The following is a 17,706-nucleotide window of genomic DNA, read 5'->3' as shown; positions in this document are numbered from 1 at the left end:
ACATTCAAGTGTTTCACGGTGTTTTTATTAACAGCTGTAACGACGTGTTTAAACAGATCATGAAAGACGATATCGTAAAACACAAGTTCATTAATATTCACTTTTGTATGTTTTTATAACAAATGATACATTTCAATTATGTTTATAGTGGCTTAAAAGACTAAGTAATACATGTTTATATACAATTTATAAAAGCTAAACTGGGCTTAAAGTGTTGCATTTCATTATTATCATTATTATTATTATTATTATTATTATACATTTTTCCACCACCAGAGAAGTCTTCTATTGTAAACTCAAACATGAAGCGTCCTCTTGTGGCCATGTGGTGGAATTATTTGATGGTGGGATTATTTAATTTTAATTTAATTTAAATGTAATTGCATTTAATTGTATCTAATTGTATACTATTTAATTTTAGCTGAGGTGGCTCTTGGAGAGACAATAACAATAATAATTTAATGGCTCCACTGTTTATGGTTTACAGTGGATGTTCAGGTTAATCACATCATATGAAGTTTATGAGATAATTATTTTTCTATGAGGTCTTTAATTAAAAAACTAAAAAATCTTATGCAAGTGATAAACATTTTAATAAACCCTGCAAGTGTGGATTTTATTTTGCATTTCATAATTTGAAAACCTCAACAGGAAGTTCCGGTCCCCCCCACCCCTCCGCCAGCTTGACGTTGCCTGTGCTAGCCTGTAGCTAGTTAGCATTGAAAACGTGAGCTGAGGAGACAGGTGGAGACTTTTTGAGACTTTTCAAGAAGCTCGTCTCGTTTCTACCAAGAAGAGAAAAGCTGGAGAGATCCAGACTTCCTCTAAACACCCGGACACACGTGACATTTCGGGGAAATTCTACCATTTTGTTGTCAAACTTGCGACGCAGGAGAAGCAGCAGCAGCAGCCGGAGCTGAATGGCTGAAGGCTCCTCAGGTACCTGGACCTTTAAACACACTCCACCTCGGTCTGACTCTTCCACCCGAACCGGCTTCATCCAGACATTTACTTAAAGTCACCGTCCGACGTTGAGCAGCTAGTAGCATTAGCCACCCTGAACTTTTAGCTAGCTTCAGCTAACCTGACCCAGCAGCTGACTGGCAATGATGCACTTTTAGCTCGTTGCTAACGTTAGCCTTAGCATCCCAGTGTGGTCAGTCAGTGACAGTGGACTTCAGGAATCCAGATGCTAACAGAAGTGAAGCTAACATGTTAGCCCGCAGTGAGACCCGGTGTTTGTTTATTGTTCTTTCGTTTCTGATGTTTGTCTTGATCGTTGCTCAGTAAACATGTTGAATCATTATGGGATGGACAGTAACCTGAAGTAGAAGTTAATTCAATTACAATGGAAACGTATGATAATTGTAAATAATAAATCTGTATTATAATTGATCACTTTACTTAAATCAAAAATGTTTGTTTTTTTAAACTATTTTTAGTCTCTGGTAACTTTTAATGGCTTTTTGTTTTTGACCTGATGACGATATATAGATTTTTTTAAAGTTAATATCTCCACAAACTCTAACTCTGTAATTATAATCTTCATCTATTTATTTGTAGTGTTTGTGTCTTGTTATTGTACTTTTACTGTTTTCTCGCTGCTCAGATTGATCTTTTTTAGTGTGGGTTTTATTCTATACATTTAATTTGCATTGTGCAGTTAGGACACAGATTTCCTTTTTTATTTGTCTACTTATCTATGAAAGTAAGTTAGAAGTAAATAAAATACGTTTAAGCCTGAGTGATAAGTTAGTGGCTGATTTATTGACCAATTGTAAATACGTGAGCTGACAAATAAAAAAAATGCAGAAATGAAAAAGAAATGTTTCCTCTACCAGAGAGGTGACGAGATCATTTTCCACATGTGAAATGTCCTGCTCAGCATTAAGTTGTTTTCATGACGTCTCTTCTTCTTTCTGTAGACCCACCTGATTTAAATCCAAATGGGACGTCACATGAAAAGTCTCATCAGCACAGATCCAGAAGAGGTCGACCAAGATACAACAATGACAGAAACTTGAGCAGCAACAGTTATGATCCTTCTCCTCAACTGGGACAATTGCATCAGTGCTTTAACCCCACGTCTAGTTATAATAATTCAAATCATGCAGAGCATCAGCATCCTCCCTACGAGAGAGAGGACGGAGCCAGAAGACGAGGCAGAGGAAGAGGGAGGAGAGACGGCAATAGAGATGTAAATGGAAACTCCAGCTCTGGCTGGCAAAAACCTGGAAGTGAATACTCCCCCCACGGTGGCAGCAACAGAGGTGCAGGTGGGTACCACTTAGGTGCACATCCCATGGATGGATCTGATAGGACAAACTGGCGAAGAGAAGATGTGAGCAGAAATTCAGAACACGTCAATGAAGACCAGGACACGTGGGCTAAAAAACCCAGGAAGTTTGGCCAGGACCAGAGGAGAATAGAACAAAACAAGAGAGGACCCCACGTAAAGGAGAACAACACTTCAGGAGAGCATCAGAGGTCAGATGACACCAAAGTAAAAAAACACCCGTCGGAAATACGAGAGCGAACTCAGAGGAACAGAGCAGGTCCAGACTTTCAGCTTGATGATCATCAGAGGAAAGAGTCTGAGACAAAGAGACGACAAGGACCAATCAAACCGCCTAAACCTCCGTCTCAAGAGGAGGTGGCCTCAGAGGGGGGAGCAGGTGGTGGAGATACCTCGGACCTTAGCCGATCATCTCAGAATCCAACTAGTAAAGCTGGAGGAGGTTCTGGGAGACACACACCCTTCCAGGCCAGAGGAGGGAGACGGACACAACAGCAAAACCACAGAACTGGTCCGAGAAAGTGGGACAAGATGCCGGAGAGCAAAGAGACACAGACAGGTTAGAATTAAACTCTGTGATGGGAAAAAAACTAAAAAAAACAACTGCCCTGACCTTTGTATCACTATTATCAGCACAGGATGTCATGCTAACCCTGCATACAGTCTCTTTTCAGTAGTGAGCTTCTTCAAGCTCAACTTTAATTAAAAAAAACTTGTAAGTTTGCTATTATTTAAATTTGTATGTGACATGTACATCATTCTGTACTCGTCCTATTTTTTAATCTTCAGAAATATTTGGATAAAAGTCACTGGGCGTGAACAGATTTTATTCGAACATGAGTTTCCTCTGATGAAGCTGCCAAAGACTGTTTTTTGGTTAAAGAAGTTAATTGCAGGTCATTTTTTCTGGTGTCTTCTGAGCCTCTCATTTCCCCCCCACCCTCCATAGGGTGTCTGATTGAACAGCTCTCCGAAGAGAAGTACGAGTGCATGGTGTGCTGCGATATCATCCGACTCATGGCCCCGGTGTGGAGCTGCCAGAGCTGCTTCCACGTCTTCCACCTGAACTGCATCAAGAAATGGGCTCGATCTCCAGCCTCTCAGGCAGACGGTATGACCGTTAAATAACATCTGAACTCTGGACTCTCTGAACACTTTGTGCTATGCTGACCAGGACTGTGGTCAGTGAGGACTGCACAGTGGTTCAAAACATACAAAAGGTCCTTGTAACATAATACCCTGTCATAATGCTGTGTGGACAATATCGAGTGTCTGCTTTCCAGAGGGGCTTATCGTGGCCCTGTTAACAAAACATCAATGTTTTTTGTTGCCTAACATTACATTACATGTTATGCTACTTAAAAATGTGTCTTTTTTAAGTAGCAGTGATTGCGAAGACTGAAGTTGGCTTTAGTTTCGGGATGATGCTGTTTTTCAGATTCAGCTGAAGGTTGGCGTTGTCCAGCGTGTCAGAATGTTTCACTGAAAAACCCGACTTCCTACACCTGCTTCTGCGGTGAGTGATGCACTCATGTAATTTAATTCAACTTAAATCAGTTTGCCATTTGGCAGGTTAGATGAGTCATTCAAATTGTTATCATATACTATTTGTTTCAGTGAAACAAGTTCCTCATTTCTTTTATTTTCATTTGGTTGGCAGGAAAAATGACAAACCCGGAGTGGCAGCGCACTGAGATTCCTCACAGCTGTGGTGACCTGTGTGGAAAGAAAAGAAGTGGATTGGACTGTAACCACCCCTGTAACATGTGAGCTTGACTTTTTGAGGTTGATATGTTTTTAATTTCCAGATGTCAAAAGCAAAATGAAAAAAGCTCCAAACAAAGATTTAGTTTTGATGTGCTGTGTGAGAAATTTAACATCTGGCTATACCATTTGTTTTGTTATTGTGTAATCCACTGAAACAAATCATCATTTCATTAGCCAAGAGCAGATAAACCAAACATTTAGAGGCTTTAGAGAAAACCTTATTATTATTATTTACATGTTTGCAATCAGTAACATCACCATTAAATCCTACAAACCTCTCTATATACACAAGTTTAAAAGAGATAATAATTTGTCTTATACTTTGTTGTTGTCAGCTTATGTCACCCTGGGCCTTGTCCACAATGTCCTGCCTTTGTAACAAAATCCTGCATATGTGGGAAGACCAGGTACGTGTGAATCTTTAGTTTTTATTGTTATCCCCTTCGTAATATTTCCCCGTTACTTTGAGTTAATCTTGTCATCGATTGATTTCTCTCTAGTCAACCGATGCGCTGCGGACAGGCCTCAGTCCTCCAGTGTGTCAACGTGTGCTGTGCTTTACTCAACTGTGCAGAACATACCTGCTCACAGGTGTGCCACAGCGGAGCGTGTCAACCCTGCCAGCTGCAGGTTCAGCAGAGTAAGTCTCACTCCACCCAAAAGACTGTGACCGATGAAACACATTCTCCTTTGTGTCGTTTATGAGAACTTGAATTTAACTGATAACATTTTCTCCTGGTTTTATTTTCTGTAGTTTGTTACTGTGGAGTCACAAATCGTACAGTCCTGTGTGGGACAGATAAAGAAGGATTTAATGGTTCGGGACATTTCTCCTGTCAAAAATTATGTGGAAAGTAAGTACGACGGCGCTCATCCGTCGATACTAAAGCTTATATTACTCTGACAGTTCCACTGATACTCTGTCTCTCTCTTTGCAGGATGTTGGACTGCGAAGCCCACAGATGTCAGCAGGTGTGCCACCGCGGCCCATGCCAGCCGTGCCCACGCTCCCCGACCCTGGTGAAGACTTGTCCCTGTGGGCAGACGCTGCTGTCTAAACTCCTGGAGCTGGGCTACTCAGAACGAAAAAGCTGCTCCGATCCCATCCCTTCCTGTGGAAAGACATGCAACCAACCACTGGCCTGTGGCTCGAGTGGTGAGTCAGAGAGTTCCAACTAGAAATAAGTTCTCTGATGTTCTGACACACTCATTACGGGAACTACTGAATCTCGACTAGTGTCTTATAACAATTCACTGGTTAAGGTGGTGAGTTTCTGTTGGCCTCATGAGAGACCTGAAACTAGGATGTGAAAGCATATGACAGATCTTGAAACTTTTCATACATAACGTGAACAATCCCTAACTGAAAGGCCCAGACAGACAAAGTGTGTTCATTTAGATTTCTTTTTTTTCATGCTTTTCCATAATGTATTGATTAACTTGAGGTTTTTAGCCTCTAGCATTTAGTTGTAAAAACATTTTTTTTTTCTGAAGCTGACCCAGCCCCCTAAGACACATCTTAGTTCTCTTTATTTTTCCGTTGGCTTGTGTTTTAATTCTGAAACAGTGAAACGGATTCTAACTCCTGCTCTGTTGTTTTAAATACATCAACAGGAAGCACATTATCAGTTTGTAAGGAGTTAATGAAACGTGTGTTATTTCAGACACCATCCATCTGTGTGAGAATCTGTGCCACGAGGGCGGCTGTGGACCCTGCTCGCTGACCTCTACTATCAGATGCAGATGTGGCTCTAAGACCAAGGTGGGCTGAAACACCAGCGGGACACGTGTTTGCTGTATCGGTGTCACTGTCATTTGATTTGTTTAATGTGTGTTACCAAAGATTGGAAAGATGTCTTTTTATAACAAACAACTGGCAGCCAACTGTGGAAGGAATTCAGCTGGGAAAATAGAGCCAGGTTTTTTTATTACTCCTAAACAGTATATTATTAGATATTTATCTATCTGCCCTATCTTGATCCTTCTTTTTCTCCCTTTCTGTTCTATTTCTCCTTTTTGTTGTTTTGACCCAGTTGGGATTATTATACATATAATTATTGACATTAAAGAAAATTGACAGATTATAAAACTATTAAAGGCCCAACCTCAGAAGCAATTATTTGAAAAGCAATACAATTTAAAATCTTTGTTTTTCAGGATGTCCCATGTGTGACGATCCAGAAAGAGGGTGAGATTCAAACTGATTCAGATTAAACTAAATCAATTAAAGATCCCCTCAGCCGTACCTGACACTTTGATGCTTTCTGTTCCAGAGGAGCTTGTCTTCTCCTGCGAGCGGCGCTGCAACAAGAAACGCTCCTGTGGCCGACACAAGTGTGGCGAGCTGTGTTGCGTGGTGAGTATCCTTTATGTCTTCCTGCTCAGGGACCACAGATGAAAATTAGCTTTACAGCCTTACTCTGGCCCAACAGTTCTGCTGTCTGTTGCATCTGTTTCATAAAGAAAAAAAAAAGGAGCCAGACGATAGCCTCTTCCTGTTTCCTCTTTGCACCATCTGGAAGTGACACTTAAAATAAAGTTCAGCTTACATCTAATAACAGTGTTTAGCATTCCGGTGTTGTGTATTCAAGGTTTAGCAATCTCTGCAAACTGACCATATGAGGTTGTGTTCCTGGTTTCTGTCTGTGTCCATTCAGACTGTGGAGCACAAGTGTCCCCTGATCTGCGGCTACAAGCTCAACTGTGGCCTCCATCGCTGCCAGGAGCCGTGTCACCGTGGCAACTGTGAACCCTGCTGGCAGTCCAGTGAGTCAGTTTCTGTGGTCCGACAGAATTCATGAGCCAAGTCTCAGTCGGACCACATAGTTATTCTGTCATTCAAAAAACCTAAATTGAGGTTTTTACATCATCTTTTGTTTAGTTTAGTTCCATCTGTATTATTAAAGTTGGCATTTAAGTGTCACTTAGCAACGCGACTCAAATGTGTCATGATTCCTTCTGTTTGCAGGTTTTGATGAGCTGACGTGTCACTGTGGACTCTCTGTGTTGTACCCACCCATCTCCTGTGGCACCAAACCACCTGAGTGCAAAAGTCTATGCACAAGAAGACACGAGTGTGATCACCCAGGTAAAATATAACTACAACCGTTCACACATGTTTAAAACCAAGATTTAAACCAACCATTTGTTCTCGTTGTTAACGCTCGCCTCTCGTTTAGTGTTTCACAACTGCCACAGTGAAGAGAAGTGTCCACCTTGCACGTACCTCACTCAGAAATGGTGCATGGGGAAGCATGAGGTAATTCCCCAGAGCTCATGTGTGTAACTTATATTCTGTATTTAATTCCTGTGAGTATAGTAAAGTGATGCTCCTTTTTTTTTTTTCCACCCACAGCAACGCAGCAACATCCCATGTCATCTGCAAGACATTTCTTGCGGCTTGACATGTAACAAAACGCTGCTGTGTGAAATGCACCGCTGCAGACGGATCTGCCACCGGGGCGACTGCTTGGCAGAAGGCAGCTGCCAGCAGCCCTGCACGCTGCCTCGTCCAGACTGTGGCCACCCGTGTGCTGTTCCCTGTCATAAAGGCAGCAGCTGCCCACGCAGCACCTGCACTGCCAAGGTACAAAACACATCGACCGAGAACAGCTGGACTTCTGGTGACTGAGAAATGGGTGACAAAGTTTAAACAGATGGTCTCTGCTACATCTGTATTCAGAGAGTTGGAGCTTATGTTCACACCATCAAACGTTTCTCCTCACTAAATAACTAATGACCCTGACTAAAGTGTTTTTAGTGGAAAAACTCCGTTTTATGATTGTGTTGGATCTCCTTAATGACTGAAGTTTATGTACAGACTTGCTGTAACTACAAGTATTGACTGTATATAAGAACTGATGTGGACTCCAGGTCCAGAAAAGGAAGCCAAAGCAGTGCAGTGCCTGAAACCTATATTTTCTCAAATGACCAGCAGAGGGCGACTCTACTGGTTGCAGAAATAAGTCCGTTTCTATAGAAGACGATGAGAAAAAAACTTGATTTAAAACGTCAGTAAACATTTTCTTCCGGAGTTTATGATCTGAATCGTTTTAATTCTTCTACAATACATTTGTTTTGTAAATGATGACGATGAAACACTATGCATTAGGGTTTGGGTACTCTGTGATTGACAGCTAGTTACATCCAATTGGTGCATGACACAGGTGTAAGTGGGCGTGTGGTGTCCTCGAGCCCTTGGTCAGACTCCACCCCCGCTCCTCTAAATATGGTTACTTTTGGTTTTCAAAAAACAACACAGTAAAAAATCTGTAACTCGAGGCTTCAAAATGGCCGCTCACAGACCAAAGAGTGACGTCATGGTGGGTGGTACTCGCAGTAACTGATATCGGCTGTAATAATTTTTAACTGCGGCAAATGGTTAATTAAGACTAAATGAAAACATGTTGATGGCGGTCTGCCAAACGAACAACGAGACCTTTCACAGCTGCAGGAATTCCTCTCGTGAGCGGTGGCACGCTTTAACAAAAACACCGACACTTCTAGTCGAGTCTAACTCCAGATCCTTTCTACAGGTCGCTCTACAGTGTGATTGTGGCCGAAGGAAGGAAATGGTCATCTGCACAGAGGCCGCAAGTTCATATCAGAGGTCAGATTCTCTTTCATAGTGTCTCTACCTCTATATATCTATTAGACTTCTGAGTATGAAGTTGTTGAAACATCATATTTATGATCTTCAGGTATGCAGCCATCGCCATGGCCAGTAAACTGTCTGACATGCAGCTCGGAGACTCCATGGACATCGGCCCGCTCCTCACTAAGAAGGAGCTGAAACAAACCAGGTAGAACAATAATGATGATGAGACTGTCATGCAGGATGATATGTTGGTTAAAACAGCTCCAGTGTTGATGCTATGACAGAAACCTTGTGTATGTTTCTCAGGCTTGAATGTGATCTGGAGTGTGCTACCTTAGAGAGAAACCGGCGCCTGGCCGAGGCGTTACAGATTGACTCGTCCTCTGACCCCTTCAACGTCCGCTCCCCCTCCATATACAGCGACAGCCTCAAAGAGGACGCCAGGTCTCACACTTTACATGAAAATCATTTGTCCTTATTGGTTATTATTAAATTGTTCCATAACCTTACAGCCAACAGATGCTTAACCTAATTCCCTTTTTTTCTTTTTCTATTTCCAGGAAAGATCTGAAATTTGTCACAGACGTAGAAGAGGAGATCAAGAATATTGTTGAGTTGGTAAATAAGGTGAGTCAGTGGATCCTTTTGCTAAAATGGTGGATTTAACAGGCTGGATGGATGACCTCTGTTTGCATGTGATGCTCCCTCTGGTGGTTGTGTTTGTTGACCACTGCGCTCGGGCAATAATCACTGAAGAGAAATGTATTAAGCTCCTAAAATCCAGGCTCAGTTCACATACAACACTATTAGAGGAAAAACTTTGCCATTAAATGAAGCAAACTGAGTTTCTAAAACAAGATTCTTCATGAAATGTTCAAGTAAGATTTATTGACATATGCTGAACCCTCTATTTCCTTTCTGTGGCATCATTTGCTTTACCACATCCTTTCCTTACTTTTTACTGAAGATTATAGCATCGTACATATTTCATGGATGAATCATGATCTTACTTCTTTCAGGACTTTCCAATAATATGAAATACAGCTGCATGCTAGGCTAGGTGTGGCATTAATGCATGTACAGTATCTTAGTACCTTTTTCTGACCCAGTTGTCATATATTCAGTTATTTTTGAGCTTGGTCAATCCTCCAGTGGACCTCCAGCTGTGGCAGCTTGCAGATTTCTTTCAGCACAGCGAACCTCTAGTGTAACTGGTTTCTAAGCCAGGCTAAATTAGTAGGTACCTCATGGGGCAGCTGGAAAAATACTTGACGTTTCTTTCTTTGTTTAGTGCATAGATGAAATTAGGGACGAGGCTGCCAAGGTAACTGTTGCTTTTGTTACTTTGCCAAATATAAAATATTGTTTTTCACCACCTGAATGTCTTTTACTCAACAAATCAACGAGTGCAAATCTTAACTGCTGTGCAGTCGGCTTCTGAATGTTCTTTTCTCACGTCTTAAATTTGCTGCGAACACATTTGTTTCATTACTGACGTCGTTCTCTACCTTTGGTCGTATTGTGTGGATTTCTACATTCCCACAAAACAGGATTATTAAATCTAAAGTTAGCTGGATTACTCTCTAACAATCCTCTGGCAAAGCAGGTTGACCATTTTCAGACCAGGCTTTGTTTTCCACCATTTTCCCTTTGTTGGTTATAAAAAGTCAGGTACGCTCAGTGACCCTGCCAACAGAAAATAGGCCACACTTACACTACATACCCAAAAGTATGTGGACGCTGAAAACACTCCACTAGCGTCCACTCTTGATGAAAAGGTTTTCCACAAGATTTTGGATCATGGCTGCATGGATTTGCTCTCATTCATTCACCAGAGCATTAGTGAGGTCAGGACTGATGTTGGGTGATAAGGTTGGTGGCGCTGTCTGCACGCACTTCCACTCAATCCCAAAGGTGTTGGATGAGATTGAGGTCAGGGTTGTGTGCAGGTTCCTCCAACACAAACTAGGAAAATCATTTCTTTCTGGACCTGGATCTGTACACAGGGTTAACCTAAATCACTGAGAAGCCATCTTATTTTCTGTTTGCACATATATGTTCTTACTGATTAGATCAGTGGAACCCAGCCTCTCTCACTTGTGAACCCTTATAACAAAGTAATTTTACTTTCCACCCACAAATCTGATATTGTGCAGCGGACATGCTTTTCTGCTTTCCTCTCCCATAAATCATCTTGTGTGACCCACAGAATAAATTTTAGATGTGGTTCAGTGATAGAAAAGTCAGAAATGTGGATTTTCCATCAGCCTATTTGAACATGACATCTAGGTTAACCATTAGAGAGAGTGTTTGCCATTAAAACTGCATAAATGTATATAAATGAACACTAACCCCAAAAGTAAAAGTCTTGTTGAGGACAGATTGAAGCAGGTCAGCCAAGCTCAGAAATGCCTCTCGGTAGAAATCCCTAATGGACATGCATTACTGATGTCTGCAGGGAAAACTGCCAAAGAGGAGCCACTGTTTCCCGCCCATGAACAGAGACCATCGGAAGATCATCCACGAGCTCGCCGAGGTCTACGGCGTGGAGAGCGTGAGCTACGACAGCGAGCCCAAACGCAATGTGGTCATCACAGCCCATAAGTAAGAGAACTGTCCCAAAATACAGGAAGAGCCACGTTAATGAAATGAAGTGTAGATTGTGGATTTGAGGACATCTGTGTGTCTTTGACGATTGTTCAGGGGGAAGTCGTCATGTCCAAACTCAACCCTGACGTCACTGATAGAGAGAGAGACGGCTGCCAGAGCCCCTCCTCCCATTGCTCATATCAAACAGCACAGCAGCAAGTGAGTCTTCTTCCCTGATCCCTCTTTATCCCTGGCTTCCTGTAACAGATGAGCTGCCGCTGTAACAAATACAACAAACTCTGTTTAGAATTCTTGAGATTTTACGTTTCCTCGTGGAATATTCGAGATAAACGCTGGTTTTTAATGACGTCCAGGTCTTTTTAACTGATCCACAGATATTTCTTCTCATTTGTCCTCCAGGGTCTCCAGCGCAGCTTCCTGGTCGAAGATGGTTAAAGAAGAGCCTGTGATAGATTATTTTGACGTCCAGGACTAACATGAGCCCAGAACAAGCCTCGGGATTTGCTCAGAAACATCACTTTACATCTGCCAAAACTTCTCCTGTTGTGTTTATCAAGGATCAATAAGAATCCCTCTAGCTTCAAAATCTAATAAAATATCATTTGATGAAATCTCTCAGATGTGATTACCTCCCTGAATCTCGGAGGTGGAGTAGAAGAAGTGCAGAGTACTTCCTCGTGAATTACGATATTAAAGTTGATCTGAACTTGCTCAGATTCTGAAGGTGAAACATTTTGAAAAGCTCCAGAGTGTTTTCTTTTCCTTCTCTCATCTGTGGCCTGATCGAAGCCAATTTAATAAAAAGCAAATTATTCCCCACGTAAAGGGAACAAGTCCAATCACTCCTCATCCAAAACTCTCATATGTCAGCAGCTGATTGTTTTTCACATTGTGCTCTTGTTTGAGATTCTTCACCAGTATGCCAAGCAGAATATCAGCCGCCGGGTACCTTTTGTTTTCTCTGCTGGTATCGAGCCAAGGCTTCAGTAAACCTCTGCTGATTGAGTTTGTGTGTAGGTAGGAGTGGGCTGCAATGCGCCGAGAGAGCTTTGTTCCAAACAGCTATGACCCAGATGTGGTGCTGCGTTTTCTGAAAAACTCTTCTTTAGTCAAACCTTAAGGTGTTTTGAGGTCAGACTCAGAACTTGTGCACCTGATGATGATGATGATTTGTGTCTTGGTTAAAGACACTTAAACTGTAAGGATGAGTTTTTCTCTTGCTTTTGAACCATTTCAGTCATTAAACTGCTGCATATTTTATTTTACTCGAGTGTTTCCACTTACAATTTCTTTTTATTAAATCATTAGCTACAGATCTCGACAACTGAAATATTTCAAACGACTCTATAACAGTCTATTCCTCCATACTTCTACTTTTATGCATCACTGAAGAAAATTGTTAATATGAACTCTGTGGCTTTTACTTCACTCCCGTGACGTGTTTACGTTCGCTGAAATCCATCATACTTAGCATAGCACCAAGTTAATTTATTCCCATTTGATTGTGACTAAAATCTTTTTATGTTTGTTGTCACCAATATATCCCATGAAATAACACACTGCCTTAAATATATTCCCCAATATTAAATATTTATTTTTAAGAATCAGGTCTGCAGCATCCCTTTGTGTACTTGTAATCAAATTGTTGTAATTGTGCCTTACCTCTCCAAAATTGTGTATTTTGCTTTTTGGTATCATAAGTTCAAATTTCCCACCAGCTTATTTATTAATAGTTAACTATTCCTTTACTAATGATTTATAGACTTTGTAAACCTGTTCTTTAAGTAATATTTAAAATGCCAAACTGTTGCCAGGTCAGGATTTTAATCTTTTTATTGTTAAATGTGACGGGACAATTTGAACTGACTGTCGAGTACAACAAGAAAAATGGGCGTTAGGGATTTTTACAGGTCGTATGACTCAGTTTTACACAATACTAAAAACAATACTCACGTTTACCATTCTTTCTTTGAATCTATCTAGTATCAAATACACTAATATCATATATATATATATATATGTATATTTGATTATATTTTTTCATTAACTTCTCTACAAATCATCAGCAGATCCATAATGAAATCATTTACAGTTGTAACTTAGATGGTGCCTTGATGAAGTGCATGTGTTTTAGTTAGGGAGCGTCTTTATTGCATCATTAAAGCACAAGAGCCAATAAATAAAAAGGTGTAATTGCTGCACGCGCTTCTGTAAACAGCCTGTATTCAACATTTTCAAATCTTTTCTCACAGCAGTGGCTCCCTGCCTCTGAAATAAAACCCTGAGTGTAATTTGCTGACGCTCCCTGCCTCTGGTGGGTTTTTTTCATTTTATCGACTCTCCGGCAGAGGAACCTGCGCCTGCGCCCCTGCTCCCTTCCCCCGAACGAGGCTTCACCAATCCGGGCTCTGGCTCCATCCCCGGCTCGGCGTCCCACAGGCCAGCAGCGCTCATCAGACGCCTCGCTGTCCAGTAATGGAGAAGTGATCGGAGGAGGGAGAGAGAGAGAGAGAGAGAGGAAGAGCCGCTGCTGCCTGAAGAGGAAGAAGAGGAAGAAGAAGAGGAGGAGGAAGAAGAAGGAGCCGTGAGGAAGTTGAGGAAGAGAAGCTCCGAGCCGGACCGGACACCTCCACACAGACACATCCGACAGTTGCTGTTGTTGAGTGGCGACCCCTTCCCCAGAAAAACGCGCATAGTGATGGAGAGAAAGGTACGGATGCTCCTGCTGCACGTTTATCCTCCATTGAACTCATCTGTGTTTTCTTTATGCTGCAGGCCGGATCACTGGGAGTTTTCTGTGTATATATATATATTTATATTTCTCATGTAGCTGTAATTTATTGTGCATGTAAAAAAAAAAAAAAAAAGCTGCAGGATTAATTCCCCCCCTCGTGTTGAATTTTCTGCATTGAGTGGGGATGTGGTTGGAGAAGGGGGTGGTTGGGGAGGGAGGGAGGGGGGGTATTTTCAGGGGGCCACGGTGGGCTGTGCAGCCCGCGTCTGCATCATCATCACACCGGGTAGTTGCACCACCTCACCCCCGCCACCTCCACCTCCTCACCCCTCCCCGTTTTTTCCTCCAGCCGACGCAGACACCAGCAGCTCCGGCTTGTTAACCTTGACTGGTGTGGGAAGCAGACACTTGAGGAGCAGCAGTGATCCATGGATCCATCCTCTCTCTGCTGCTGCTGCTTCTTCTTCTTCTTCCTCCTCTTCCTCCTCATGCATGCCTCACATTCACTCCTCTGACTCCAGTGCACACACACACACACACACACTGTTAATAATAATAATGGTGCCTCTCGAGTGTCCAAGTGTGGAGTGTGTTTTGGATCTTGCAGGAAAAGTTTCAGTGAGGCTGTGTGTTCCTGTGCTGACAGTCAGTGGGTGCACACACAGCAGCAGGAGGGGAGGAGGGGAGGCGAGGGGAGGAGGGGGTTCAGGGTGCACACTTGTAACCAGATCCACTTCTGCTGATTCCAGAGGAAAATCTAATTTTTATATTCCAGCTGGAGCCGGCACATTCTCTGCAGCTGCAGCGACGTCTCCACTGTTTGTAGAGATAAAGACAAAGGCCACCAACCCTGTGATGTAGAAATACTCTGACATTTTGGGGAATTGACTTTTTACTTCCTTCCTGAGAGTCAGTAGATCGATGCCACCCTAATGTCCGTATGCTGGATATGAAGCTCGCCCAGCAGCCAGTTAGCGTAGCTTAGCATGAAGGGATAGCTAGCCCAGATACTTAAAGGCCTCGTCCCATTTCCTAGCTACAGCTAGCAGGCGCGTAGGCTAGCTTTTTCAACCTGTTTCACTCTCATGTCTCGCTAAGCTAATGATTTAATAACTGTAGAGAGTGTTATCAATGGCAATAGCCTAGCATTAAAACAGTTTTGCCCAATATGAAAAGCGTATAATACAGAGTTTTGTACGGGCATATGCTGAAGTCTGCATAAAGTCTGACTTAGCTCGCCCGGCATTATGTTTTCAGCTCGTCCATCTGTTCTGTTCTCATGAACACGCTGAGGGAAAGACGTCTGCTCGTGAGTTGTGGCTTGTTCTCAAGGTTATGTAACATTTATTCAACTAACTAAATGTTTCACTGACTACGTGAATAGTTCCAACACGCCAAGAAAATTACACCACAGTCATACAAACAGCGAGATGACGATAGCACGGATGCAGTAGATTGTCGGTAGCGAGTGATATCGTTTAAAAGGCTGGACGGTGAAAACGTCGATACACAACAACCTGTCCATGGTTGACAGGGTAGATCTGTACGGTGGCCGAGAGCTCAACGCACTGCAAATGTGGAAAACACACGCAAACAGACAATAGTTCCGTCCCCACTGACGAGTAGCAGACTTCAATAACGTCACAAAGCATTGAACGACAGCCAGGTTCATCATGTTCTTGCTGTTTGCAGCGTGTTTCTGCTGTTGTGACTTTTTGCAGCACGTGTGTCGTCAAAGTAATGATTTGTGTGTGTTTTTTCTATTCGCATGTGTTTTGGTCATTTGCTGTGCGTTGAGCTCTCTCATCCTAAGTTTCTGTGCAAACGCATCTCAGAGAAACTGTCGAATGAAGTCGAATGACTGAAGAAGGATATTTACTCGTCAACCTGAGCAAGGTGGAACATTTGCTCTCTGCTGGCAGCCTCCGGCCACTTTTAAGGTGGATTGTTTTCTTTTGTGTTATTCTGTGCTTGAGTTGACATAGTGAATCAATGAATGCACCTTAAAACCTCTGGGTTAATGTACAGAACTGTTGAGTAATGCATGGTGGACCTGGTGACTCATCTGCTCGCCGAGAGCTCCATCATGCTCTCGGGTCTGATGCTCTGTGTGAGAAGGAAACACAGGCCCAGACGCTTGGGTGCAATTAGTCAAAAAACATTATTGCAAAACCAGTGTTGTGTGTTGGTCTTCCATGGATCTCGTCTCTCAGGAGTGTTTTATTTTCCAGATAGATAATATATCACACTTTCATGCAATAGTCCAAGATTCCCCTTCTCTTTCATGTCTTTGCATTCCAGGCTGTATGTGCAGCTTTTGAGCTATTCTGAGCTGTTGTTTTGTGATTTGTCTCCCTACGTTTGCTGTAGAAGTGGTTGAACCTTGTGGACTCTCTCTCTCTCTCTCTCTCTCTCTCTCTCTCTCTCTCTCTCTCTCTCTCTCTCTCTCTGTGGAGAAATAGGACAAAAAGAGCTCATTTTTAAACTCCAGTCTTCCCTGACCCAGCTGCCGGCACAAAAGTAGAACAGTCCCATTAGTATGCAAGGTGCTGTCACAGCTCCTGAGGTCTGATAGAGGATCAGAGGATCAGCTCCTTTTACAGTCCTCTGAATGCTTGACCTGGCTTTTTAAGGAGAGCCACACTGGATTACCCCCCCCCCCACACACACACACACACACACACACACACACACATACACACTATTCAGTCATGTTTAAAATTTAGTTTGTGAGTCTCATCAAGGTCGATCAATGTTTCACTGAGTGTACGGCTGCAGGGTCTCTCATAAATTCGTCTACAGAATTTTTTTTTCACCAGCAGTGAGTTTGATCAGACAGAATCTGGACGCTGCACGCATTTGGCTTTGTTTCCTAAATAGCAGGTCACCCAATTAAACGTTCCCTGGCTTTGTGTTTTGTGTTGTTTGCCGGGATAAACGGGACAATGGAGCACTTCCTTTTTTTGCCGGTGAGGAATGTGCAGACTCAATGGCTTTTTGTTACTCTGCAAACAAATGAGCCAACAGGAAACTTTATGAAAACTATTGATTACATGAAATATTAGTATAGACCTGTTCAGCCCGTTCATTGGGTAGCCTGCAGACACAAGTATTTAGATAATTAAATCATTGTTTCGATCGGTTCTCAGGCTAAAATGCTGGGTTCACCTTCTCAGAGGTGAAGATTTATTTAATATGATATTGAGTTGAACATATTTTAGTCGTGGAGTTTATCGTCAGGCAAAGCAAAACATCTGAAGACGTATTTCTTGACTCTTACTACTGAGAAACATCTTTCTCAGTTTTCCGACCTTTTCTTTACCAAACAAATAATCAATAACTGGCAAAATAATCAATAATGTATTCATTGTTAGTTCATTTATCAGTAAAGATGAGGACGCAGATACAGGAAAAATCTGTAAAAAGCTCTTACCAACAATTAACCCTCTGGACTCATAGAGCGAATGTTTGCAGCAGACGATATGACGATAAACTACAGTCCGTATAGTTTATTGTGTACTTTATAGCAACACCTTTATATGCAGCCCTCTGACCCCGACACTGTGTCATTCCCACAGTGAGATTATACGTTTTTATGTTTTTAAGCAGAGCTCTTTGTTACTTAACTACACATGACGGCCTCTCTGCCCTCCAACACATAACAGGTTTATTTTAAATCACTGCTGCCTTACCTGAAACATG

General features: G+C 42.2%; 2 protein-coding genes across 2 annotated transcripts in view; both read left to right on the top strand.

Moving 5' to 3' along the window:
* The first annotated feature begins 649 nt into the window (after window positions 1-649).
* Window positions 650-12,535, top strand: nfx1 (nuclear transcription factor, X-box binding 1). The gene is made up of 23 exons (XM_020087797.2): window positions 650-939; window positions 1,926-2,855; window positions 3,246-3,407; window positions 3,735-3,812; window positions 3,957-4,062; window positions 4,399-4,470; window positions 4,564-4,703; window positions 4,818-4,917; window positions 5,002-5,219; window positions 5,728-5,825; window positions 6,221-6,251; window positions 6,337-6,419; window positions 6,721-6,829; window positions 7,032-7,151; window positions 7,243-7,322; window positions 7,419-7,649; window positions 8,599-8,672; window positions 8,764-8,865; window positions 8,967-9,104; window positions 9,221-9,287; window positions 11,119-11,264; window positions 11,364-11,468; window positions 11,670-12,535. Exons 1-23 carry the CDS (start codon window positions 921-923, stop codon window positions 11,743-11,745), a joined length of 3,285 nt encoding a protein of 1,094 aa, XP_019943356.2. The 5' UTR covers window positions 650-920; the 3' UTR covers window positions 11,746-12,535.
* A 1,124-nt stretch (window positions 12,536-13,659) lies between these two features.
* smarcd3b (SWI/SNF related BAF chromatin remodeling complex subunit D3b) overlaps window positions 13,660-17,706 on the top strand; it is a 33,799-nt gene continuing 29,752 nt past the window's right edge. Inside the window, exon 1 of the mRNA XM_069512479.1 lies at window positions 13,660-13,980. Coding sequence (XP_069368580.1) covers window positions 13,969-13,980 — 12 coding nt within the window. The 5' untranslated portion in view covers window positions 13,660-13,968. The remainder of the gene's footprint in view (window positions 13,981-17,706) is intronic.

This window comes from Paralichthys olivaceus, chromosome 17 (assembly GCF_024713975.1).
Source record: "Paralichthys olivaceus isolate ysfri-2021 chromosome 17, ASM2471397v2, whole genome shotgun sequence".
Classification (NCBI taxonomy): Eukaryota; Metazoa; Chordata; class Actinopteri; order Pleuronectiformes; family Paralichthyidae; genus Paralichthys; species Paralichthys olivaceus.
This window is presented reverse-complemented; position numbering and strand designations above follow the sequence as displayed.